Below are 26,085 nucleotides of genomic sequence, written 5' to 3'. Positions count from 1 at the left end.
AGGTAAATATCTTTTTGCAAAGCTGACTTCCTCTTTCTTGCACAATGCTGATGTCCAGCTTTGCGTGTGTTGGTTGAGATTGGTTGAGTCTCTAGTGCTCTTACCATCTTTACTGGTATGCCAAGGAGGCCTGACGCTCACCCCTCTTCAGCTGGGTCATTTCTCAGTGTTGGATTTGCAACCAGCAACCTTCAGGGTTGAGGAAATGTCTCTCTCTGAGACAAAAAGCGGGCTTGCTTACTGTTTGCTATAAAGCAGCAGAATCCCCAAGCTTGGGTTCCTCTCCTGAACACCACCTGCTGCAGGTGCAGGCATCCACCTGGGCCCGTCTGCACTGCCCCACGGGAACTGGGGCTTGGGGAACCGATACGACAGGCTGATGCTCTGTTGACTGCTTTTGAGAGTAATGAAGTGTTTCAAAACTGTCTGAGGAGCCTGTGCCTTCTGGGAGCACCTATGAAACGGTGACGAGTCGACAAGACAGCTTGAATGTTGGGCGACCTTCAGGCACCTCGTGGTCGCAGATGACGGTCCCTCATCTGGGATCAGGGTGCTCACGGTCACAAGGACTCAGGGCACTCAAGGTACAGGCAACTGGATTTTCAAAAAGAAAATTATATTTTCAAGAGATAAATTGATGATGTAAATTGAAAACCCCCTTTGTTTGCTCACAAAGATAGAACTTTCAGATTAGAAAAAAATATTTTAAGGGATTTTGAAATTATATTAATGCTTTAAATCCACTTTATTTTAACTAGGATTATTTATGAGTGTTATGCCAAAAAATTAGGTAAAGTGGTGAGAACTTTGGAGATTTGAGACTCTATGATATAAAATTTTAAAAATACCCTTTTTAAGTTGGAGAAGAGTTTCCTTCTTTAACATAATTGGATCTACCCACTACATTATTTTTCATCATTTATTGCTTCTTCATAATAAAGTAAATAATTCATTTTAAGAGTAATAATTAAATTCCAAACTCCAGCTCCTGTTTTTGCTAAAGTAAAACTACCCATCATCTTTCACACTGAATTCTTAGATTTGGACTTGGAAATTATTTCCCTGATACATTGAAAAGGGAGAAAGAGGGCAACCTTTCTAAGCAATCGGCTATAGAGAATGTAATAATTGGATAAATATTATATGGGATAAATATAGTATTGGTAAATATATATAGCATGGGTATATATAGGGTGAATATAGTACGGGCAAATCCCAAGTGAGCTTCTTATAATGGAATAGCACTCAAATTGATGAAATAGAAGATCTAGAAGACAGTTCATCACAATTAAGAAATATGACATATCAAGATTTGACCTGAATTACAGTATGAATTTGAAAAAGTAACCATTTCATTCTTCATTTTTTAAATTAACTGTGGCAAGAGATATCATTTCTTCTCCCTCAAGTCCCAGGAATAATGTAAGAAGAAAAATCTCCCCACCCACGGTACCAGATGATGAGAGGAGACAAAGCAAGAGCAAAGGGAATGAGAATGGAAGAGGGAGAGAAAAGCTGTATTTTGTAAGGTTTTAAGGCTACAAACTATAGGGTTTCTGCTCAAAGCATCATAGCAATATGCTCCATGACTGTTTTCCTTAGAAATATCATTTACTCAATGGCAAGTGACCCACTCATTTGTACATTTGTAAATTAAAAGGGCTCTTTTGAAGAGAAACTATTGAAGAGAAGCTCAACTCGCACCTACCATTTTCTTAGCTAACAGCTCTAGTAATATGTTTAATATGCCATGTCTGTTTCTCAAAGCACATCCCAACCAACAAATACATTGATAAATATTTAACTTTTTTTGCCATAACTCTATCAACTCTATTTAATTTTACTATTCATCCTTTTTAAGTTTCCTATTAGTAAAAAAGTTTCCTATTACTAAGTAACTGTTTTGATATATACCAAATTGAAGTATACTGACACTTTGTATTCAGATTGTTGTCATGACTTTAAATCATAATATACTTAGCTTCTGGAGGTTCCCCATTTATTTCCTGCCACACTGTCCAGTTTTCAAAACATCAGTGGAATTCAAGGTATTAGACAATTCCAATAAGGCAGTTTGAAGGTTATATATTAGATTAGGAAAGGTAGAAAAACGTTTCAAATAATGTCACCAGCCTCAGATACTCAAGTAAGGTAAACTTGTCAGCACTACCACGCAGCAAGAGCCACCTACTACAGTCAGTATTAACTGAACCCATCAGGAGAAGCAGAGCACATCTCCAACCAACTCAAGGCCTGGGGAGGGTCCAAAGCAAGATTTCCCTTTGGCTGACTTAACAAGGCAGGACCAAGGCAGGGCAGTCAGACCAGGGCTCTGATTCTGGCGTCACGGTTTGCATGCAGGACTCTGTCAACAGTCATGTATCTTTACCTGATAAATGAAAGAGGATTTTGAAAAGGGAAATACGTTTTGGTGAAAGCTTCACGGTGTGTTCTTAACCTTGATGTATGCTCTAACGCCCTTCCTCCATGAGAAACACCGCCGGCACAGGCATCTCTCTCGGACAAACCGATGACTGCTCCAAGACAAAACATTCATGGGCGGATTTTTTTTTAAAATGACCCTTTACACCCCAAATATGTTTAATATGTTTAATATGCCATGTGTTGAGAACCAAATAATGGCCATGATAGGAATATATTTTAAAAGCTCTTTTTTGTTGCTATAAATTTTGAAACTCAACGTGGAGTTTAGACTTCCGTGATGACGTGCTCCAGTTTGCTGACTGATTAGTCTCTCACTCGTCTGCCCTGGTTGCCCAAAATCTCCACCCTTGACTCCACACTGACCTTGTTAGTGCTGTTAAAAAAGTCATTTGCCTGTTTCAAGCAGGTTTTCCTTTCCACCGTAAGCCGACCAAATTCTTCTTGAAGTTGAGTCAGCTTCTGTTTAGAGAGCTGTAGACGTCCTTTCTCCACGTAGTCCCTGGATAGCAGAATCTCACCTGCCTTGCTCTTCAGCTTCTCAACAGCAGAATTCCATTCCTACAAGAGATCAGTCTTCAGTGTGTTTTACGTATCCTCCCCTTTGCAATCTCTGATGAGACTCAAAGAACATTTAGACGTGTTGAACATATCAGAAACCTGTCATTATATTTTCACATATTAAAGACTAAGTGCTGTGTAGCAGATTTGAGTACCAAGATGTAGATAGAAAAGAGAAGGACACAGAAAAGGGACTAAAAAAGGAGAGACCCTGATAGTAGACAGGGCCAGGTCGGTTGGGATGTGTGACTGATGGGGTGTCTGGTTGCCCTGAATGCAGGTCACTTCCATTTCCATTAACACTACATGAAAACATACCCAAAACACAGTCAACAGAATTTTCAACCTCTAACTCATTTTTCAACCTTTAACCTCTTTTTATTCATTTAAGTATAAAAAAATCCTCTCTGCCACAATTCATTCTCACTGCCAATGTGGGCAAATATGTGTAAGAAAGGAAGGGAAATCTCATATTTTATGGCTGTTGCTCTTGTATCTGCGTACACTTGGAACTAAAATTAAGATTTGCTATTCTCCACATATTAAGAGCTGTTATCTCACCTGCTTTTATCTCTCAATGTTTCATTCTTAACAGATATAAACATTTCAGAAAAAGAAAAGAGGTAGCTTTTTACTTCTTGTTGTATGAATATGAAAACTAGTAAGTAGAGAAGAAAGAAGACTTGGAGCAAACCAAACATATTAGCATTCAATTTATTTGAAGGGAAATTCAAATTTCTTGCAAAATTCAGTTGCATAAAATAAAGCTTATCTCTAACATGGCAGTCTTGTTATTGAATTTTCTGGTACCCAGCTCAGCTGAGATTGAGTGGTATGCATAAATTACTTGTTAATGCATCAGAAATTTAGCACAGATTTAAAAAATTGCAGTCTGACTTCATCCTGCCTTATTTCCCAGTGCAAAATGTCCTATTGTTAAGTTACATTTGTTGTATTATATTGTATACAATAAGTATAATTTTAGTGCAATTTACCACTACTATTTCCAGTCATTCATTTCACGAGACATACTGAGTACAATGGGCCTGGCACCATCTGATGATAGATACCTTGGAGTCTATTAAAAAAATGAATAAAATGTAGCTTTTTCCTTTAACAATACATAAACTGCTATTTTATATAATTTTAATATATTAAATGTCTTAAATATATGCTGATCCTACAAACACAACCTGGTAACTCAACTAAGGGAAAGAGTGAATATGTAAGTCTTCAGCCTGACTACATGAACGGTAACAACTGAGAACAATGCTATACTGGTCGGTCATATTCTCCCTCTGCTCAGAAAATGATCACAAGGGGGAATTGTTAGAATCCAAACCAAACAGCGACCAGCCTTGAAAACACCTGAGCAGACAGAACCAGTTTAGTCATACAAACAAAGCTTAATGTAGCTCATTTGCCAGGCTAACTTGACCTGGGCCATTTGTTTCTTATTTTTGCCTCTGGAAATCTTAAGCAAACTTTAACTTTTCTCAAGGTTGATATCAGGTAATGTGTAAACCGACCAATTTCCTATCATTTGAGAAAATTATAATATTGTAACCAATCACTGTGAAGAATTAACAGTCACTCCTTCCTCACTGTATAGGTGCTTTATAATGACATAATTGAGCCACATCCTGTGTGTCGCACTTACTCACCCATGCCAAGAGTGTTCCTGGTTTGCAGACAGGCATTTGGGTGTATGCACAATAAACTTTTACTAATGACTACTTTTGTGAATCACTGGTTTCACTTCTGTTCTTTATAAACTTTTGTCACTTCAGATTTCTCAGTGAGTGCAAGAGCAATACTCTCAGGCATGAATATGAGTTCTCAAGATCCTTCATGTTTTAAAGAGCTATTTTGTCGTCACTTAATGACAGCTAAAATGTGCCATGATGTTCTTCCATAAAGTACTCCAAATATCCCTCCCAGATAAGAACCATTATCTTAACCTCATTGGAAAAAGCAAATATTTTTAAGGTAGTTAGCACAATTTCTGGCACATGTAATGAGCACTGTTGAAGGTTAGCCCCACTTTTCTTCTCATCAGTTTTATCATGGTTCATTAGCATGTGTTATCATGGTTCATTAGCAAACCAAAATTTGTTCTTTATGCAAATTCCCATTTCCTCATTCTAAAATAATGGTAGTGGAGGATTTTCCCAATGTTATTGATCAGTGTTATATACTGACCAGTATTACGGGATAAGCAAATAAAGCAGGTTTCTTCAAGGCAGGACCTCTCAGAACCTTTAATATGCTAATGTGCATTGAGAGTCCTGGAGGGAAATGTGATGTGGAATATTTTGCGCAAACTCTTTGGACCAAGAAACCATTTATTTGTTAATCATCTCAGGACCAATGCTCCAGTTGGAACACTGTTGGCTAACACTCTTCTTGCGGCAAGGAGCTGCTGAGTCACCTACCAGGTCCCCTGCTTGATTCACGTGGCTCTATTTCTTTCCTTTTTTGTTTGGTCCCTATCCTCCCAGCTTGTCCCTTTCCTGTCTTTTGTATCCATTGTCTCATTTTCTTTCTGTTAACATCTGTAGGGCATTAATCCTCAATGAACTGAAGTAAAGAAATGCTTATGAATGAAGACACAGAATAAAGCAAGTAATTCTTTAAAAAAATTGGTATTGACCTGAATCTAATCTTCTGTGCTCATTAGAAGATGACCACATAATAAATATGGAGAAACTGGGAGAGGCCTAGGAATTTAGGAGAAAAAATATGGAGAAATTAGAGGATATGGAGAAATAGGTTAGAGCCATTATGTATCAGCATCGATGACACTAAGCTCTGGTGTTCTTAACTGTATGCAAGACAGTCAGGGTTGATTTTTCTTTCTTTATGCTAGTGTTGCCAGGCAGCTGCATCTGGGGAGGTCTCTCCCTGCACACTCGGTGAAGCCTCAACCTGGGCAGGGGAGGGTTCTTGGCTCTGAATGAGAAAGAATTCTCGAGCAGGTCAGACGAGTGTAGGTAAGGAAGGAATTCATTAGAGTGAGAGCAGCAGGGAATGGCAGCTGCCTTGCTGGCAGCGGAGAACAGGAACGTGCAGAGGGAAGGAGGGAAGGTTCTCGGCCTAGGGCAGATTTCCTTGTCAACTCCTGAAGCCAGGGTCATCTGGTGTCCTGTGTCCACTTGGATCTGCACGGCATGGGGAACAGCCTCTTATCACCTGAAGATTTTGAGGAGCCATGGAGCACAGGATGGAGTGAGATTATGGTCTGAGAACCTCCCAAAGCAAGGAGATTTTCAGGCAGGCTGCTAAGAGCAGATCGCACAGCAGCAGTTTCATCCAGATCACCCAGGTGATGGGAACACGCAGGCCCAAATCTGAGCTCTCAGCAGCCCCTTCCTACTTATTAGGAGTAAAGCAGAGACAGAGTGAAGACTTGAAAATAAAATGAAATAGCAAAGAGACTGCAATAATTTGAGCAGTGAGAAAGCTTTATTTGAAAGTACGCAGTTAAGGAAAGGAAAGTGCAGGCATCCTCAGAGAGGAGGCATGCTGAAAGTTTGGGGATTCTATCTTTTAAGGCTTCCCACCCAGAGCAAAGGGCAGAGGGGGTGGTTCTTGGGCATAGGCTTGACTTGTGGTCTCAAGGTGCTTGTCTCTGGTGAGACACCATGTCTCCTCTGTTATCAGTCCTCCCAGTAATTCTGCTAAATAAACCCAACCCAAGGGATTTATCCTGTTCTTCTCCAGAATAGTGGTCATCCTCAAGCAGTGGGGACATATCAGTTAACACTGTCTGCCCTGCCTTAAGATTGTCTCATTACCAAAGAATATGTTGGGAATCTTACTTCTCAACTCTCTGCTTTTTAAAATGGAACCTTAGCCTTAAGATGGGGTCCCTCCTATTCTTACCATGCTGTTTGTATCTCAGTATTTCTCATCATAGGCAGGAGGAGTTCATCATGATGCTTGTCCCATGTCCCTGCCCTACCTTACTAGCTCTGTGCTAAATGCTTCACACATATTATCTCATTTAATTTTCACCACACTCCTACAGGTGGGAACTATTATTAACCTCACTTTACAGATGGGGTAACTGAGGCTCAGATGGATTAAGAACTTGCTCAAGGTGCCAACACTAGTAAGTGAAAAGAGCCAGAATTCAAATTGAGGTAGTCTTGACTCTAGAACCTGCTTTCTCAACCATTATCCCAGTGTCAGGTCTTCAGAGAGGTGACAGACAGTATTTGTTACACCACAGAAAGATTAAACATATTAGTTTAGAATTTACAGAGGTGAAACTTCCATAGGGCCTGGATATGGCCTTGGTAATGATAAAACTCCTATGTGACCCTAGGATTTTCTGATTTGAAATCAGAAGACTCATTGTTTCTAAGTAAACACAATGCTATCCCACATACAACTGAGGATTTATAGCCCAAACTCAGGCTTAGCAACTGGACCAAAATAATAAACCCTTTCATTTGAATAACAAGAGAAATACCTGTTCTGTAACAGCGTTCATAAATCTGCCTTTACTATAAATTTTGAAAACAGCATTAAAGAGAGACTCCTGGAGTAAAGCCAAAAGTCTTTGCAAACCCACTTTACTGTGTGCTTCACACTGTGTTATAAAAAGTGGGCTGAGACCTTCCAAGGAAACTCTGAAGGACCATTTTCTGCCTCTTATCTTTTATTATTCTCCATCCAAAGTATTCTTAATTATATTTTCACCTGAACTCTGTGGGTATTAAATGAAGCTGGGTCCATTCAATATTTCTATTCAATCTTCTCAGAAAATTGGTTCTGTTTTCTTTGGGCAATCTACTGCATAGGCAGTTTCAGATGCATTTCTATACCATTCTGATGATGTATTTCCCCTGCCACTTTTCTAAAGGGATGATTCCACTATTTTATTTTTAAGATAAAGCTTTCCAAAGTCCTCTGAATCCATCACACCATTTTAAAGCCTTTCCACCATGGTCAAGGCGGGAGAAATGCAATGGAGAAAATCTTGGATTGTATTCTCTAAGCTGTTGCTGCCTGCCTGCTAAGTGTTAAACCTCTGACTGGGTTTCAGTCACTTTTCAATAAAATATTTCTGGTACTTGTCCCCACCAGCAGAAAGCCAAAGCCTTCCATTTCCTCGGCTTTTCAGTTTGACAGAGATGTGTGTGTATCTCTGACCCAATAAAGGCTGTGGCGCTGTGTGTTCCTGGGGGTGGGTGTCTCCACAGGTCACTCCATTATTTTCCTTTTTCACTCACAGTGGTACCCTTTTAAACTGAACCTTTCAGTATTTCATCTGCTGTGGAAATTGAGCTTCTCTTAGATTCCTTGATTGAAAAGGTACTTTTAAGAGGATTAGTGCTGATAGACAAGAAGTTGAAAATGATTTTTTTCTCTCCATTTTTTTTTTTAACAGTCCCTTGTTAAACTCTTCAAATGAAGTTATGGGTTGGCATAAAAATTATCCAGCAAGTAGATTCAGAAAGTAAAAAAGATTAGCTATTCCACTTTAAAAAGAAACAACATAATCACAATATAAATTTAGGAAGCTTTTATTCCCATGAACACTTCCCTGCACGAGGGGATTAAGTGATCCAACGTCATGTGGTAACTTATCTTAATGTAAACTTGACTTCAGAATGTAATTTTTAAGTGGGAGAAGAGTGGACAAGAAACAATAGAAAACATATTTGTAAACTACTGAGAAAATGTCAGTCGTGGAGATTGCTGGCCAAAATCACATCTGAAAGAAGCATGTGCGGAGCTCATGTACAGTTAGTTCCCTTAGCATGGCTACTGCGTAGACAGTTCATTAGATACAGCCCATTTCTTGTTCATTCTCTAAATCTACAATCCCATTTGGTTCAACAGTGAGAATTAACTTACTGACAGAAAATAACAGAACTTTACATGACTGCATTAACAGATGATACAAACAAAACAAACCTTGCAATTTTAATCAGAGAATATTTGAACATCTGTTTTGAGCAGGAATTTTTTTAGAAGAAATGTTTATGCTTTTGAAGAGTGGCAGTGAGCCCTTTAAAACTGAAGCTCTGATTTTGCCAGTTGGATTGCAAACTGGGCCACAGTTTCCTCTTATTTCCCTTCCTGGGCCATTTCTACACTGACCAATACAAAATAAAGGATCATAATGAAGAGATAGGTCTCATCTCTTTCTTGGATGAGTGGAGTTCGGTGCCCAAGGGCCTGAACTTTGCCCTCACCGTGATGCATTTCAGGGAAGGTATAGATTACAAACAGTAAGAACTGTGATTTTGTGTCACCTAGAGATAAACAAAGTGTGGTGTTTCACCTCCCAGCTATAAAGCAGAGAATCATATCTACTGAATCGGGGAACGTTCCTGAGTAAGAGCAGAAGAACTAGAGCTTGAAGTACACTTTCTATTCCAAACTTAGTAAGTGGCCTCAAGCAGGGCAGTTTGCATTTCCGAACCTTACTTCCCTGCAGCGCAGCGATAGCCAATAGCCACCACCACTTCACATATGCTTCTGCTTCTCTAGTGAATCACTTGTAAATTCAGAGATGAATTGGTTGTCTTCAAATCCCTGGATTTTAGGCCAGGCCAAAATTTGAGTTTTTAGCTGTATTTTTCATAAATTAACCCTACTAGAATCGAAACTGATAGTCTATAGTAGAAATGACAGCTATCACCAAAGTAATTTTTGAGTAATAGTTCCTATTTTCTTTTTTCTCATTCCATTCACATACTCCAAAGTCAGAAAAAACCTTGCTTGGAAGTTTCTTGTTTCCCTTAGTCTGTTCCGTGCTTGGCCACTAAGTGGAGCTCGTGATTCAGTTACACAGAGCAGAGAGCTTCTTGTTCATGCTGAAGCAAATGGATATGTGGCAGAGTTTTTAAGTCAAATACAAGTATAATAAATTACACTCATAAGCAAATTTTCAAAATAATGACTAGAGAAGCAGTAGCTTTATTTTTTTCTTCCTTAGTCAACACAATTTTTATATGAAAATTTAATTATATGGGAAGTCAGAGAGACATTTTCTTGAGATTTGTGTTTTCTAAGTATCATTATTTGTTTCTTTGGTGTCTTGTCCTTGTTTTTCTTACACTTCTTAGATTTCTTTCTTAAATTCCTTCTTACATTTCCTCTTAATCACATTCTCTTCTAGTCAATTCAATAAAGAACAGACCCAGATTGGGGGCATTGGCATTTCCATTTTTAGTAAAAATTAATAAAGTCTAGCTGGTCATATTATTTGCATCTAACACAATTTGCCCCAAATTGGATTGTGTCACTAGCTGACTAGGTGGTTCCTGTTTATACTAATGTCCTCAAAGGTCTTATTTTTTTAATTTTCTAGAGAATCTGTTGGCAATATCTTCAGGATCTCAACATACAATTCAACTATATGAAGTATGACTAGGTTTTGATGTTCACCTCTTGTAAAGATTTCCCTAAATGAAATAGGTTAAGTTGGGAAGTAGGGGGAATCCATATAAATTTTACCAACAGTGAATGTCAGATATAGACTAGAACAATGACTCTTAAGTCTGGCTTAATCTCCTGGGAAATTTTTTAAAAACACATATTCTCACACCTGCCCCATATCCACTGACTCAAAATTCTTATTGAAGAATGTGTATTTTTAAAAGCCTGAAGCATTTTATTTGAAATCAGGGACTAACAAATAATCTTACAATCAAATTTTGGAACCATTGGGCTAAAATATCCCAAAATATTTAATGACTATGTGAGAATAGACTTAGAACAGTTTCTGTCTAATCATACCAATAAATGAGGAGGGATGGGTTATAAAATAATGGTAGCTTTATACTTCTAATGGTGTAGAAGAGATTATATGTATTCTAACAAAATCCAGTCTAGGCTAGAATTTCCTCAACTCATCTCCCTTTGTATAGGCTCTGGTTTTCGACCAATCACTACTATATGCATATGGTGTGTATTCTCATTCCATACTTAATAATCCATGAAACAGCATCAAATGACACTGGGATGGACACTTTATAAGTTTTCTACACTGAATGTAGTACAATCTAAACAGCATTATTTAGCACCTTTTAAGTACAACTAACTAATTCAAAAGACACCATGGTAAATACAAATGGAAAACAAAACAAGTGTTTAGGGGAAGGAGAAATAAATTCTGATTTGGGGATTCTGAGAAGCCTTTTATAGGACATTAAGTATGGGCAGGGGTTTCAACTGGTAAGTAAAGTGTGGGACTGGGAGAAGGCAAGGGGCTGACTCAAGTAGGAGGGACTGCCGGCAGGAGCATCTGCAAGGGGTCAGTGTCACCAGGTGATGAGGAGGGTAGCCCTGACCACAACGGAGGTGGAACCATCTAATCTGGAAAATTAGTAAGTTTCTTATAGGACGTGGTATCTGAGCTGGGTAAAAACATATGGGCGGGAGTTACCTAGGCAAAAGAGGAATGCAGGTGGGGTGGACGGTGAAGAGGGAGTGCCTGGGCCAACATCCAATGGAAACCTGGTCAGGACCAGAGAAGCATGGCTAGGAACCAAGGCAGATCTGTGAATAACATTTTATAGAGAGAATTTTTGAAGGCAAAGCACCACTCACTAAAGGAGAGTGTGAGGAGAGAGAGTAAGACAGAGCTAAGGACAAACTGCGGGGATGAGTACACACTTCTGCAATGGCTGGAGAGCGAAAAGCCCGCATCAGGGAATGGGAAATAGGTAGGAAAAGAACATACTTCACAAACCAAAACAGGAGTCTTACTAAGAAACATACATAACAATGTATTATTACTCTCAGTTTGGAACAATTTAAAGACATTTGAAAATGGACTATATGACAGAAAATATTGTGTTAATGTTACATTCACTGAGTTCAGTAATTGGATTATTGTAGAAGAAAGTATCCTTGTTATGACAATATCTCCTGAAATATTTAGGATGAAAATACATCATGTTCACAACTTATTTTAAAATGATTCAGGAAAAAGTATATATATGTAAATACATAGAGAGAAGGAGAGGAAGAAAAGATGGCGGCATGAGGAGGCAGAAATCTCCTCTCAAAACCACATATAACACAAAAATGCAGCAAATACAACTAATCCTAAAACAGCGACTGGAAATAAGACTGCGACAGACTGCCTACATCTGGGGAAAAGAGAAAACCTCACAGAAAAGGGTCAAGTAGCAAAACCGCAATGGGCAGGACTGAAGCCCTCCCCCCACCCCAGCTCACAGGCAGGAGGAAGAGAAATGGAGCAGGAAGGGAGCAGAAGCCCAGGCCTGCTGAACACCCCCCTGAGGATCTGCTCCAGGAGCACGGGCCCACATTCCATGGCGCTCTGCAGATTAGAGGGGCTGGAAAGCAAAGACAGGCAGGAAACTCAGAGAGACTGAGATTTCAGCTGCTTGTGGAGAACAGGTCCCCACAACTGGCCGCTCCGGGACAAAAGAAAGGCAGGCACATTGAAAGACTTCCCAACAGTGAGAGGGCTGCTAAAGAGGCAAGGATTACACAGAGCTCGCTGCTCAGGAGAAAGGACAGGTGGACAAAATCGTCCCAGCGCACACAGCCCAGCAGGCTGGGAACTTTCAGGAGCTTCAAGTGATCCATCCCCCTGGCTGGGAACACGTGCTGAGGACCCCCACTGCAGTACGAAGCCTGCCACTCCTTTCTCCCAGCTGGCACTGGTTCACAAACCTGCTGCCCCCACCTTTGCGCTGGACCAGCTGGAGGGAGGCCCCACCTATGGCGGCTACAGGGGCATAGCATAGGGGCTCCTCCCTGCGTGCTTGACCCACTGGCCCAGGCAGTGGCGGCAGGCACTGCAGCCGGAAAGCAAGAAAGAGCTCCTTCCTCTTGGCAGGCACTGTTAATCATCAGGGAAATGCAAATTAAAACCACAATGAGATATCACCTCACACCAGTTAGGATGGCCAACATCCAAAAGACAAGGAACAACAAATGCTGGTGAGAATATGGAGAAAGGGGAACCCTCCTACACTGCTGGTGGGAATGTAAACTAGTTCAACCATTGTGGAAAGCAGTATGGAGGTTCCTCAAAAACACTAAAAATAGAAATACCATTTGACCCAGGAATTCCACTCCTAGGAATTTACCCAAAGAAAACAAGATCCCTGATTCAAAAAAACATATGCACCCCTATGTTTATTGCAGCACTATTTATAGTAGCCAAGATATGGAAACAACCTAAGTGTTCACCAGTAGATAAATGGATAAAGAAGAAGTGGTAAATCTACACAATGGAATATTTTTCAGCCATAAGAAAACAAATCCTACTATTTGCAACAAATGGTATGGACGGAGCTAGAGGGTATTTTCAGTGAAATAAACCAGGCAGAGAAAGACAAGTATCAAACAATTTTCCTCATCTGTGGGGTATAACAATGAAGCAAAACTGATGGAACAAAACAGCAGCAGACTCACAGACTCCAAGAAGGGACTAGCAGTTACCAAAGGGGAGATATGGGGAAGGGTGGGTGGGGAGGGAGGGAAAGGGGATTAAGGGGCATTATGATTAGCACATATAATGCAGGGGGGGTCACCGGGAAGGCAGTATAGCACAGAGAAGACAAATAGTGACTCTATAGCATCTTACTACGCTGATGGACAGTGATTACAATGGGGTGTGGGGAGGGACCCTATAATATGGTGAATGTAGGAACCACAGTGTTGCTCATGTGAAACCTTCATAAGATTGTATATCAATGACACCTTAATAAAAAAAAAGAGAGAGATAGAGATAAAAAAGGAAATGTAGCAAAATTTTAACATTGGTGAGGTGTTTATGGGTATTCATCATATTCTTTCAAATTTGTTGTGTGGAGTTTCAATATAAAAAGTTAAGGAAAAAGCTAATAAAGTTAATAAATAAATAAATAAATAAATAAATAAATAAATAAAAAGTTAAGGAAGAAGAAAAAGAAATCTTACAAAAAAACTCAGTCTTTGAAAGCAATTGAAAAGGCCAGTCATTTGGGGGATGGTTTAAATAAACATGTTGATCGATGCGATGGAATACTCTGCAGTGATAAAAGCAGGAGAACACAGACTCTGTATTAATATGGAAAGACAACCAACTGAAAAAGCAAGATATAGAACAGTTAGCTTAGTAGGCCACCAGTGAGGCACAGAAAGGACAAAATAAGAATACATAGTTGTATTGTTTATATAACATAAATTAGACAGCTAATAAGAAATTAATAACAGTGGTTACTTTTGTCATGATGGAGGGGAGATTAGGTAGGTGAGAGTAGAGACAAAAAAGCAATTTTTTATACAGGGTTTTTTATGTACTTTCAATTTTTTTGAATAATGGCAATACGTTGCTTAAAAAGTAAATACATGGAAAAACAAAGAAATATAATTCACCAAATAAACAGGGTAAGAGAAACAAAATAAGACAAAAACCATATGATCATTTTAAAAGATGCAGAAAATGGCATCAATATAATTCAATGTCCTGCCATGATTTAAAAAAAAATCCAGAATGTGATAAAGGGGAGATATAAAAACAAAACAACCCTAGAGAATATCCACCTAATGATGATGCATTTGAAGGATTCTATTTAAAGTCAGAAACAAGACAAAGATGCCCTCTGTCACCAGTGCTGGTCTTCATTTTACTGGGGGTTTTATCCAATGCAATTAGACTAAATAAACAAATAAATGTATTAGAAATAGAAAGGATGAAATGCTATTGCTTTATTTGTATTTATGAGCTTTCTACATAAAAAAAGAGAATCTAGAAAAATAAAATTTAAGTCAGTAAAACAGTTCATTGATATTTCTACATATAAAATCGATATAAGAAAATCAATAACATTCCTATATAGCAACAATAGATGATTATCTTTTCTAGGGTAATCATTCATTATTTAATCAACACTTATTGGGTAAACCTATCCTATGCCCAATGTTCTTCTGAACACTTCATCTAGGCCAGTGAACTTAGTGGTGGCTGGGGGAAACTCCAATGTTAGTGATGGTGGTGGCATGCCACATGTTATTTTGTCCATGACCTATAAACATGATTCATCAGTATATTATATAATTTGTTAGAAGGTGCTAAATCTGTAGAATAAAGACAAGTAGAGCAGGATAAGGGACTTAAGAGTTCCATGCAGGGCAGGAGTGTGTACATTTTTATATCTGGTGGTCAAGGTAGGCTTCCTGGACTAATGAGGTTGGAGCAAAGACAGGAAGTGAGAGGTGAGGTGAGTGGGTGTTTGGAGAAAGAGCTTTCCAGGCAGAGAGCACAGCTAGAGGGAAGGCCCTCAGGTGGGAGTTTCCTGCCTGGCTAGAGGGACAGCAAGACCAGTGGGGTGAAGCTGTGTGCAGGCGAGAGAAACCAGGAGGAGAAGGAGTAAGAGAAGTAAGGTGAGCAGAGTGGGGAGCCTTGTAAACACTGAAAGAAGTGGGAAGCCGTTGGAGGGTTTGGAACATAGGAGTGATGTGATCTGACTTAACTCAAAAAAAACCTCAGAGCCATTGGACTGTCATTTGAGAATATGTCAAGGGGTGCAGGGATTCAATGAGGAGGGTACTGCAATTAGCCAGGCAAAGATGGAGGTGGCTCAGTCCCTAGGACAGCAGTGGAGGCCCCGAGAATGATAGGCCTCTGCATCTATCCAGCAGGTGCAGCCCAGGGGATTCACTGTGAGCAAGAAGAGGAAGAGTCAAGACTCTCTCGACCTGAGCACCCGGAAGGGTCCAGTTGCCTCTAACTGAAATGGGAGAACCAAGTAGAAAAGATTTTCAGTGAAAGATGAGGAATTCTATTCATAACATCATGTTGGCCCTGTCTCTGAAAAAGGCTGTGCCTAAGCACCTTAAGTCAGTGCTCACCATCCGCCTTCATGCACACACACACCCTCACCCACACATTCATGTACACACTCACACACTCACATCCCATTAGCTGATGCTCTCATGAATTCCTCTCAATACACCCTAAGCCTCTTCAATTAGAACAGCCTAATTCAAAAGGACTCTGAAGAATAGAGGCTTCGAGTTGCTGTAAGGAAAATAAGACCACACATTTAAAGTAGCAAGAAGAAACTAAATACCCAGCATTTTTCAAACACATTTTTAAGTGTGCAGATGAGTGTATAACATATGCAACCACTGCCTCTTCTTGTTCCTGGGTGGCAGAAGCAAAACTACCATAAAAGCCAATGGCCACACAAGGTTATGTGGTGCTGCATGTCAGTCCCAGATTGCAGGAGTGCCTCAAGGATGGTTTGGGGCCCTTAACCTATTCAACCCACTCAGTTTTCCAAAGTACTGCATAGTGATAGGTAAGAAGTCAAAGTATTTTTCAAGATGTAAGGGTTTGGATAAAACATATACATACTGGTGACATCATACATCACGGTCATGTTAACATAATTTTCTGTCACTGCTTCTCATGACAATTTATATATAAGAAGAGGTGCCCAACCCTTTCTGATGACTCTCCAAAAGCCTCCTTGTGAGTAGTTCCTTTAAAGCTTCTTAGTCTGGGTTCCAGAGATTTATCATACATGTGAATGAAAAACTGTAAGTGCCTTTATCACTTATATGTGGAATCTAAAAAGAAAGTCAAATTCATAGAAACAGAGCAGAATAGTGGATGCCAGGGCCCTGGAGGCTGAGGTTGGTAAAAGTGTTGACAAACTTTCAACTATAAAATGAATAAGGTCTGCGGATGTATTGTATAACATGGTGTATTAGTTGACAACAGTGTTTTGTACAACTGAAATCTGCCAAAAGAACAGAAAGTAAGTCTTCTCATGCACACAAAAGATAAACATGTGAGGTGATAGGTGTGTTCATTGACTAGATGGTTGGAATCCTTTCACAGTGTGTACACATATCAAATCATCATGATGTATAATAGATGAATGGATAAAGAAGATAGGGTACATATATAAATTATTATACAATATTATTCTGCCATAAGAAAGAAAGAAATCTTGCCATTTGCAACAACATGGATGGACCTAGAGAATATTATGCTAAGTGAAACAAGCCAGAGAAAAACAGATACTGTATCAGTTCACTTATATGTGGAATCTAAACAAAACAAAACAAAAATGAACAAAACAAATAGACAAAGACACTGAGAAGTTGATGGGTGGTTACCATGTGGGGCAGTGGGGTGGTTGGGGTAGGTGGGTGAAACAAATGAAGGGGATAAAGAGGCACAAAACCTCAACTGTAATGTAAATTAGTCACGAGGTTGGAAGTAGAGCATAGAGAATATAGTCAGTAACTCTTCCTTCTATGTGACAGGCAGTAACCACGCTAGTTCAGGTAAGGATTTAATAATGTATGTAACTGTTGAATCACTATGTTGTATACTTGAAACCAATAAAATATTGCATATCAACTATACTTCAATTAAAAAATCATCAGGATGTACACTTTAAATATCTGACAAATCTATGTGTCAATTATAACTCAATAAAGCTAAAAAAGTTTAAATCTCTGGATTCACTATGCAGTGACTTACTGTATTACAAACATGAAGTTTACAAACAATGCAAACACCCTCTACTACTCTTTCTGTGCCTGTGTTTCCCATCAACTCCCTTTTACAATCACAGGAGCAGCTTCAGAAGAAAATAAAATGGTGCTTTATCAGGAAATCCAAAAATGAATATGCTGCTTCCCCAGTGCTACGGTGCTGAGAGGGCCCAGGAACACTTGCGGAGAACACTGGGGAGAGGGAACTCCAGTAGTGACCGAGGCTGAGTGTGCCAGCAGTCAGAGGACAGGGGCTCAAAATCAGGTTTATGTTGATCTAGAATAAATAAATTTTAAAAACAAGCAATATTTCACACAAATATAGTCTGTAGGCTCAGATTCACACTACTACACTACACAGTAGTCTTGTTCAAATATTCTGAGAACCCAAACTAAAGTGGTGTGCCTGGGATGAGAAGAAGAGAAGGAGATATAGAGGTAAGAAGTAACTAAAGCTCAGAGGTGTTCTGAAGGGATGGGGGAGGGAGAGGGGGGACTCTGAAGTCTCCAACCTGGGTGGCTGAAGGGCAATATTTTTAGCCAAGAATGAAAATGGGAAGGTTTGAAGTGGAAAATAATGATTTCAGTTGAGTTAGAAGTGCTAGTAAGAGATCTGTGTGTACATAAATCTTCAACAGGAATTTCAAAAAAGAAGACTGGGGCTGAGATACAGGTTAGAGATTTTTTTTTTAAGTCTGGAAATCAAGAAATAAAAGTGCTGTTGTCATCCTGGGGTTAGATAGCTGCACGTGAGGAACGTGTGAAATGAGGAAAGACCCAAAGATTAAGCATTACATGCAAAAGTGAGATTGGAGGAAGGGATAGCACTGCAAGAGGCTTAGGAGGAGCCACTGCAGGGATGAAAGAACTGGAGAAACTGGTGTTCAGAGGCCAAGGGCACAGAGAGTTTCAAGTCACATTACCTGGGAAAGAGCAGAGAACACTGCATCTCATGATGCAGGTGAAGAGCAGGAAGAAACAGAGAAAACGGGGGAGTTTATTCACCAACAGCCCTGTGATCCCTGCTGAAATAGTACGAGGAAGGAAGCCAAGAAAAGGCGAATCCCAAGGGGTGTGTGATGAGAGTAGTTCTGGGCCGTGCTGTGGAACTACACCCAACTGAGGGTGTCCTCGGGGGCGGGAAGCTCGGGCGAAGGCCGCGGGAGGCAGGAACGTGAGGAAATCTACAGCCACAGCGTCAAGCATCAGCCAGTGGATGCAGAAGTAGCCCAGGAAGGTTGTAGGGACTTCGGGCATGACTGAGTGAAGACCTAAGAAAACGCCTTCTCAGGCGCCCACCTCACATAGGCTCAGTGCCCGCATTGCTGTGACAACAGCAGTATCACCTTGAGTTGCAATAATAGTCACTATAAAAAGGCATTCTTGGAGGCGGAGCCAACATGGCGGCGTGAGTAGGACAGTGGGAATCTCCTCCCAAAAGCATATATATTTTTGAAAATACCACAAATACAACTAATCCTAAAAAAGAGACCAGAAGACACAGGACAACAGCCTGACTACATTGACATGTGCGAGAGCCCAGCGCCTGGTGAAAGGGGTAAGATACAAGCCCCGGCTGGCGGGATCCCAGCACACCTCCCCCCAGCTTCCAGAGGGAGGGAGAGGGAGCCCAGGACTGCTAAACACCCAACCCCAGCCACCCGCACCAGAGTGCAGACACAGAGCATGCGTGGAGGGCTGGAAACTAGGGAAATAGGGCAGCAAGACCTCTGAGCGGGTGCCGAAGCTGATGCCCCTGTGACAAAGAAAAGCCAGTGCTCTTTGAAAGTCTTAAAGGGACAGGGATTTAACAGCTAGACGGAAACAACACAGGTCACAGCCCAGTGACTGGAAATTACAGGGAAAACTGGGCGCACTAACCCCCTGGGCAACAGCCAAACAGCCCTCCCCCCCCACATAATAATTAAAATGGCAGATCAAAGGCAAGGACAAAGTATTAAAGGCAGCCAGAGAGAAAAAAAAGGTCACCTACAAAGGAAAACCCATCAGGCTATCATCAGACTTCTCAACAGAAACACTACAGGCCAGAAGAGAATGGCATGATATACTTAATGCAATGAAACAGAAGGGCCTCGAACCAAGACTACTGTATCCAGCACGAATATCATTTAAATATGAAGGAGGGATTAAACAATTCCCAGACAAGCAAAAGTTGAGGGAATTTGTCTCCCACAAACCACCTTTTCAGGGCATCTTACAGGGACTGCTCTAGATGGGAGCACTCCTAGAAAGAGCACAGAACAAAACACCCAACATATGAAGAAGGGAGGAAGAGGAATAAGAAGGGAGAGAAATAAAGAATCATCAGACCACGTTTATAATAGCTCAACAAGCGAGTTAAGTTAGACAGTAAGATAGTAAAGAAGCAAACCCTGAACCTTTGGTAACCACAAACTTAAAGCCTGCAATGGCAATAAGTTCATACATTTCAATAATCACCCTAAATGTAAATGGACTGAATGCACCAATCAAAAGACACAGAGTAATAGAATGGATAAAAAAGCAAGATCCATCCATATGCTGCTTACAAGAGACTCACCTCAAACCCAAAGACATGCACAGACTTAAAGTCAAGGGATGGAAAAAGATATTTCAGGCAAACAACAAAGAGAAGAAAGCAGGTGTTGCAATTCTGGTATCAGACAAAACAGACTTCAAAATAAAGAAAGTAACAAAAGACAAAGAAGGACATTACATAATGATAAAGGGCTCAGTCCAACAAGAGGACATAACCATTCTAAATATATATGCACCCAACACAGGAGCACCAGCATATGTGAAACAAATATTAACAGAACTAAAGAGGGAAATAGACTGCAATGCATTCATTCTAGGAGACTTCAACACACCACTCACTCCAAAGGACAGATTCACCAGACAGAAAATAAGTAAGGACACAGAGGCACTGAACAACACACTAGAACAGATGGACCTAATAGACATCTACAGAACTCTACATCCAAAATCAACAGGATACACATTCTTCTCAAATGCACATGGAACATTCTCCAGAATAAACCACATACTAGGCCACAAAAAGAGACTCAGTAAATTCCAAAAGATTGAAATCCTACCAACCAACTTTTCAGACCACAAAGGCATAACACTAGAAATAAACTGTACAAAGAAAGCAAAAAGGCTCACAAACACATGGAGGCTTAACAACACGCTCTTAAATAATCAATGGATCAATGACCAAATCAAAATGGAGATCCAGCAATATATGGAAACAAACGACGACAACAACACTAAGCCCCAACTTCTGTGGGACACAGCAAAAGCAGTCTTAAGAGGAAAGTATATAGCAATCCAAGCATATTTAAAAAAGGAAGAACAATCCCAAATGAAAGGTCTAATGTCACAATTATCAAAATTGGAAAAAGAAGAACAAATGAGGCCTAAGGTGAGCAGAAGGAGGGACATAATAAAGATCAGAGAAGAAATAAATAAAATTGAGAAGAATAAAACAATAGCAAAAATCAACGAAACCAAGAGCTGGTTCTTTGAGAAAATAAGCAAAATAGACAAGCCTCTAGCCAGACTTATTAAGAGGAAAAGAGAGTCAACACAAATCAACAGTATCAGAAACGAGAAAGGAAAAATCACGACGGACCCCACAGAAATACAAAGAATTATTAGAGAATACTATGAAAACCTATATGCAAACAAGCTGGGAAACCTAGGAGAAATGGACAACTTCCTAGAAAAATACAACCTTCCAAGACTGAACCAGAAAGAAACAGACCAATTACCAGCAACGAAATTGAAGTGGTAATCAAAAAACTACCCAAGAGCAAAACCCCCGGGCCAGATGGATTTACCTCAGAATTTTATCAGACATACAGGGAAGACATAACACCCATTCTCCTTAAAGTTTTCCAAAAAATAGAAGAGGAGGGGATACTCCCAAACTCATTCTATGAAGCTAACATCACCCTAACACCAAAACCAGGCAAAGACCCCACCAAAAAAGAAAACTACAGACCAATATCCCTGATAAACGCAGATGCAAAAATACTCAACAAAATATTAGCAAACAGAATTCAAAAATACATCAAAAGGATTGTACACCATGACCAAGTGGGATTCATCCCAGGGATGCAAGGATGGCACAACATTCGAAAGTCCATCAACATCATCCACCACATCAACAAAAAGAAAGACAAAAACCACATGATCATCTCCATAGATGCTGAAAAAGCATTTGACAAAGTTCAACATCCATTCATGATAAAAATTCTCAGCAAAATGGGAATAGAGGGTAAGTACTTCAACATAATAAAAGCCATCTATGAAAAACCCACAGCTAACATTATATTGAACAGCGAGAAGCTCAAAGCTTTTCCTCTGAGATTGGGAACTAGACAGGGATGCCCACTCTCCCCACTGTTATTTAACATAGTACTGGAGGTCCTAGCCACGGCAATCGAAAACAAAAAAACAAAAACAAAAAAAATACACGACAAAACAAAAAAATATAAGGAATCCAGATTGGTAAAGAAGAAGTTAAACTGTCACTATTTGCAGATGACATGATACTGTACATAAAAAACCCTAAAGACTCCACCCCAAAACTACTAGAACTGATATCGGAATACAGCAAAGTTGCAGGATACAAAATCAACACACAGAAATCTGTGGCTTTCCTATACACTAACAATGAACCAACAGAAAGAGAAATCAGGAAAACAACTCCATTCACAATTGCATGAAAAAAAATAAAATACCTAGGAATAAACCTAACCAAAGAAGTGAAAGACTTATACTCTGAAAACTACAAGTCACTCTTAAGAGAAATTAAAGGGGACACTAAGAGATGGAAATGCATCCCATGCTCATGGCTAGGAAGAATTAATATTGTCAAAATGGCCATACTGCCCAAAGAAATATACAGATTTGATGCAATCCCTATGAAACTACCAGCAACATTCTTCAATGAACTGGAACAAATAATTCAAAAATTCATATGGAACCACCAAAGACCCCGAATAGCCAAAGTAATCCTGAGAAAGAATAAAGTAGGGGGGATCTCACTCCCCAACTTCAAGCTCTATTATAAAGCCATAGTAATCAAGACAATTTGGTACTGGCACAAGAACAGAGCCACAGACCAATGGAACAGACTAGAGAATCCGAACATTAACCCAGACATATATGGTCAATTAATATTTGATAAAGGAGCCATGGACATACAATCACAAAATGACAGTCTCTTCAACAGATGGTGCTGGCAAAACTGGACAGCTACATGTAGGAGAATGAAACTGGACCATTGTCTAACCCCATATACAAAAGTAAACTCAAAATGGATCAAAGACCTGAATGTAAGTCATGAAACCATTAAACTCTTGGAAAAAAACATAGGCAAAACCTTTTAGACATAAACATGAGTGACCTCTTCTTGAACATATCTCCCCAGGCAAGGAAAACAACAGCAAAAATGAACAAGTGGGACTATATTAAGCTGGAAAGCTTCTGTACAGCAAAAGACACCGTCAATAGAACAAAAAGGAACCCTACAGTATGGGAGAATATATTTGAAAATGACACATCCGATAAAGGCTTGACGTCTAGAATATATAAAGAGCTCACACGCCTCAACAAACAAAAAACAAATAACCCAATTAAAAAATGGGCAGAGGAACTGAACAGATGGTTTTCCAAAAAAGAAATACAGATGGCCAACAGACACATGAAAAGATGCTCCACATCGCTAATTATCAGAGAAATGCAAATTAAAACTACAATGAGGTATCACCTCACACCAGTAAGGATGGCTGCCATCCAAAAGACAAACAACAACAAATGTTGGCAAGGCTGTGGAGAAAGGGGAACCCTCCTACACTGCTGGTGGGAATGTAAATTAGTTCAACCATTGTGGAAAGCAGTATGGAGGTACATCAAAATGCTCAAAATAGACTTACCATTTGACCCAGGAATTGCACTCCTAGGAATTTACCCTAAGAATGCAGCAATCAAGTATGAGAAAGATCAATGCACCCCTATGTTTATTACAGCACTATTTACAATAGCCAAGAATTGGAAGCAACCTAAATGTCCATCAATAGATGAATGGATAAAGAAGATGTGGTACATGTGGACAATGGAATACTACTCAGCCATAAGGAACGGGCAAATCCTACCATTTGCAGCAACATGGATGGAGCTGGAGAGTATTATGCTCAGTGAAATAAGCCAAGCGGAGAAAGAGAAATACCAAATGATTTCACTCATCTGAGGAGTATAAGAACAAAGGAAAAACTGAAGGAACAAAATAGCAGCGGAATCACAGAACTCAAGAATGGACTAACAGGTACCAAAGGGAAAGGGACTGGGGAGGATGGGTGGGTAGGGAGGGATAAGGGAGGGGGAGAAAAGGGGGGTATTAAGATTAGCATGCATGGGGGGGTGGGAGAAAGGGAAGGGCTGTATAACACAGAGAAGACAAGTAGTGATTCTACATTTTGCTACACTGATGGACACTGACTGTAAAGGGGTATATAGGGGGGACCTGGTATAGGGGAGAGCCTAGTAAACAAAATATTCGTCATGTAAGTGTAGATTAATGATTTAAAAAAAAAAGCAGTTCCTGTGTGGTGACCTCCAATGAGTTCTACACAATGATATAAAGGGCATATAAAAGTGTAGGCAAAGGGTCTGTTTGTGTTTATACAGAGGATCAAAGCCTAATTTGGCTACCCCGAAAATGAACTAAGATACGATATGAAAAAGAACTTCCAACATCAGCACTCTCAGAAAGACTCATGCCAGAAGATGACCATCAAAAAACCCCAACAAAGATCCATGCACTGCTACAGGTGTAGATGCACTCATCCTACCAGTTCCTGGACTTGCCATGGGAATGAAGAAGGAGATATACAGCAAAACAACAAATTTGACTGGATCTAAACTGTTGGAACTCAACCAAGAATTAGGAGAAGTGCAAATTGTAGTGCTCCAAAATCTTACAACTACAGACTATTTACTGTTAAAAGAACATATGGGATGTGAACAGTCCCCAGGAATGGGTTGTTTTAATTTGTCTGATTTCTCTCAGACTGTTCAAGTTCAGTTGGACAATATTCACCATATTATAGATAAGTTTTCACAAATGCCTAAGGTGCCTAACTGGTTTTCTTGGTTTCACTGGAGATGGCTGGTAATTACAGGTATGCTTTGGTTACATAACTGTACTCCTATTATGTTAATGTGTGTGTGCAATTTAATTAGTAGTTTAAAACCTATACATTGCTGAAGTTACTCTACAAGAAGGTATGTCAAAGAAATAATCAATCTTCCCAGATTTTCTTCCACCTGCTACTTCTATAGCTTTTCTTCTTCCTTCCTAATTATAACCCTTAAGTAGAATTTGTGCCTCATATCGAATTTACCAAGTATCATAATTCTTCCAAGTGGTAAAGACACCTCAAGACAAATGCTGGGCATAGAAGCCACGGGGCATAAATCTGCAAAGAAGTAAAAAGCTAACCTTTTCAAACAATATGGCTTCTCTCTCACTTACCAACTTAACATTTCCCTGTATGGCCCCGGAAGATGACTGATTAGCCAGAGATGGGTAAGATTCCTCAAGGGAGGAACAACCTAAGACAGGCACAGTCTCAGGGGCGCCATCAGGTGAGAAAATGGGGATCAACAGAGGTGAGGCTTAGAACCTCCCCCCCCCTGTTCTGAGAGAAATCTTCTGCAGATGTGGATGTTTTATTGTCCTTGTCTAGCTTGGATTAACACATAGTCTACAGGCACACACCTGATCATCTACATTTGCTCTCTTACAACACTAAACTATGTTTTCTACCTTTATCTTGTATCTACCTACCACTTCAGCATTTTATTAAAAATAATAATAATAAATAGAGAAATGTGGTATCCACATATAAATCAAGTATAAAAATCAAATGAATATTCATATTTGACCTGATTGTTTATAGTTCATGATGCATGATCAAAACCAAAAGCCTCTGTGATGACTGCCCTTGTAATGTTCACCATGTAACTTATTCACTATGTAAGAATTTGTTCTCCATGTAAGAACTTGTTCGTTATGCTTCAGAAGATTGGAGACTGACGAGAATTAGGCTTGAGATGGATTAATGATTGTGCATTGAGCATTGACCCCCCTATACAGAATTTTATTGTGGTTAACAACCATTTGATCAATAAATATGAGAGATGCCCTCACACACACACAAAAAGTACACACTTCCAATTGTAAAATAAGTAAGTAACCAGGATGTAATGTATAGCAAAAGGAACATAGTCAAAATATTGTGACAACTTGGTATGGTGATAGCTGGTACCTAGAATTATCATGTATCATCACTGTGTTGTACACCTGAAACTAATGTAATACTGTGTGTCAACTACCCTTCAATAAAAAATACTTACCTAAGAAAAAAAAAAGGCATCCTTTGTGGGAATTTTTATTAAGGGGCTGACAAATGACTGAAGAAGGAGAAGGAGGAGGAGGAGAAGAAAGAACATGTGAAGAATTTTTGTAGAAGTTATGACTGAAAAACCAAAGAGAAAAACTTCTAAGCATTT

At 39.7% G+C, this 26,085-nt stretch overlaps 1 protein-coding gene across 4 annotated transcripts in view; it reads right to left on the bottom strand.

The window, feature by feature from the left end:
• Window positions 1-26,085, bottom strand: part of CCDC141 (coiled-coil domain containing 141) — a 176,451-nt gene that overhangs the window by 68,401 nt on the left and 81,965 nt on the right. For 3 of the 4 annotated variants that reach the window (XM_073218601.1, XM_037000309.2, XM_037000311.2), the window contains exon 7: window positions 2,809-3,003. In XM_073218601.1, coding sequence (XP_073074702.1) covers window positions 2,809-3,003 — 195 coding nt within the window. The remainder of the gene's footprint in view (window positions 1-2,808; window positions 3,004-26,085) is intronic. The other variant, XM_037000310.2, reaches the window with a different exon arrangement.

This window comes from Manis javanica, chromosome 12, assembly GCF_040802235.1.
Source record: "Manis javanica isolate MJ-LG chromosome 12, MJ_LKY, whole genome shotgun sequence".
Classification (NCBI taxonomy): domain Eukaryota; kingdom Metazoa; phylum Chordata; class Mammalia; order Pholidota; family Manidae; genus Manis; species Manis javanica.
This window is presented reverse-complemented; position numbering and strand designations above follow the sequence as displayed.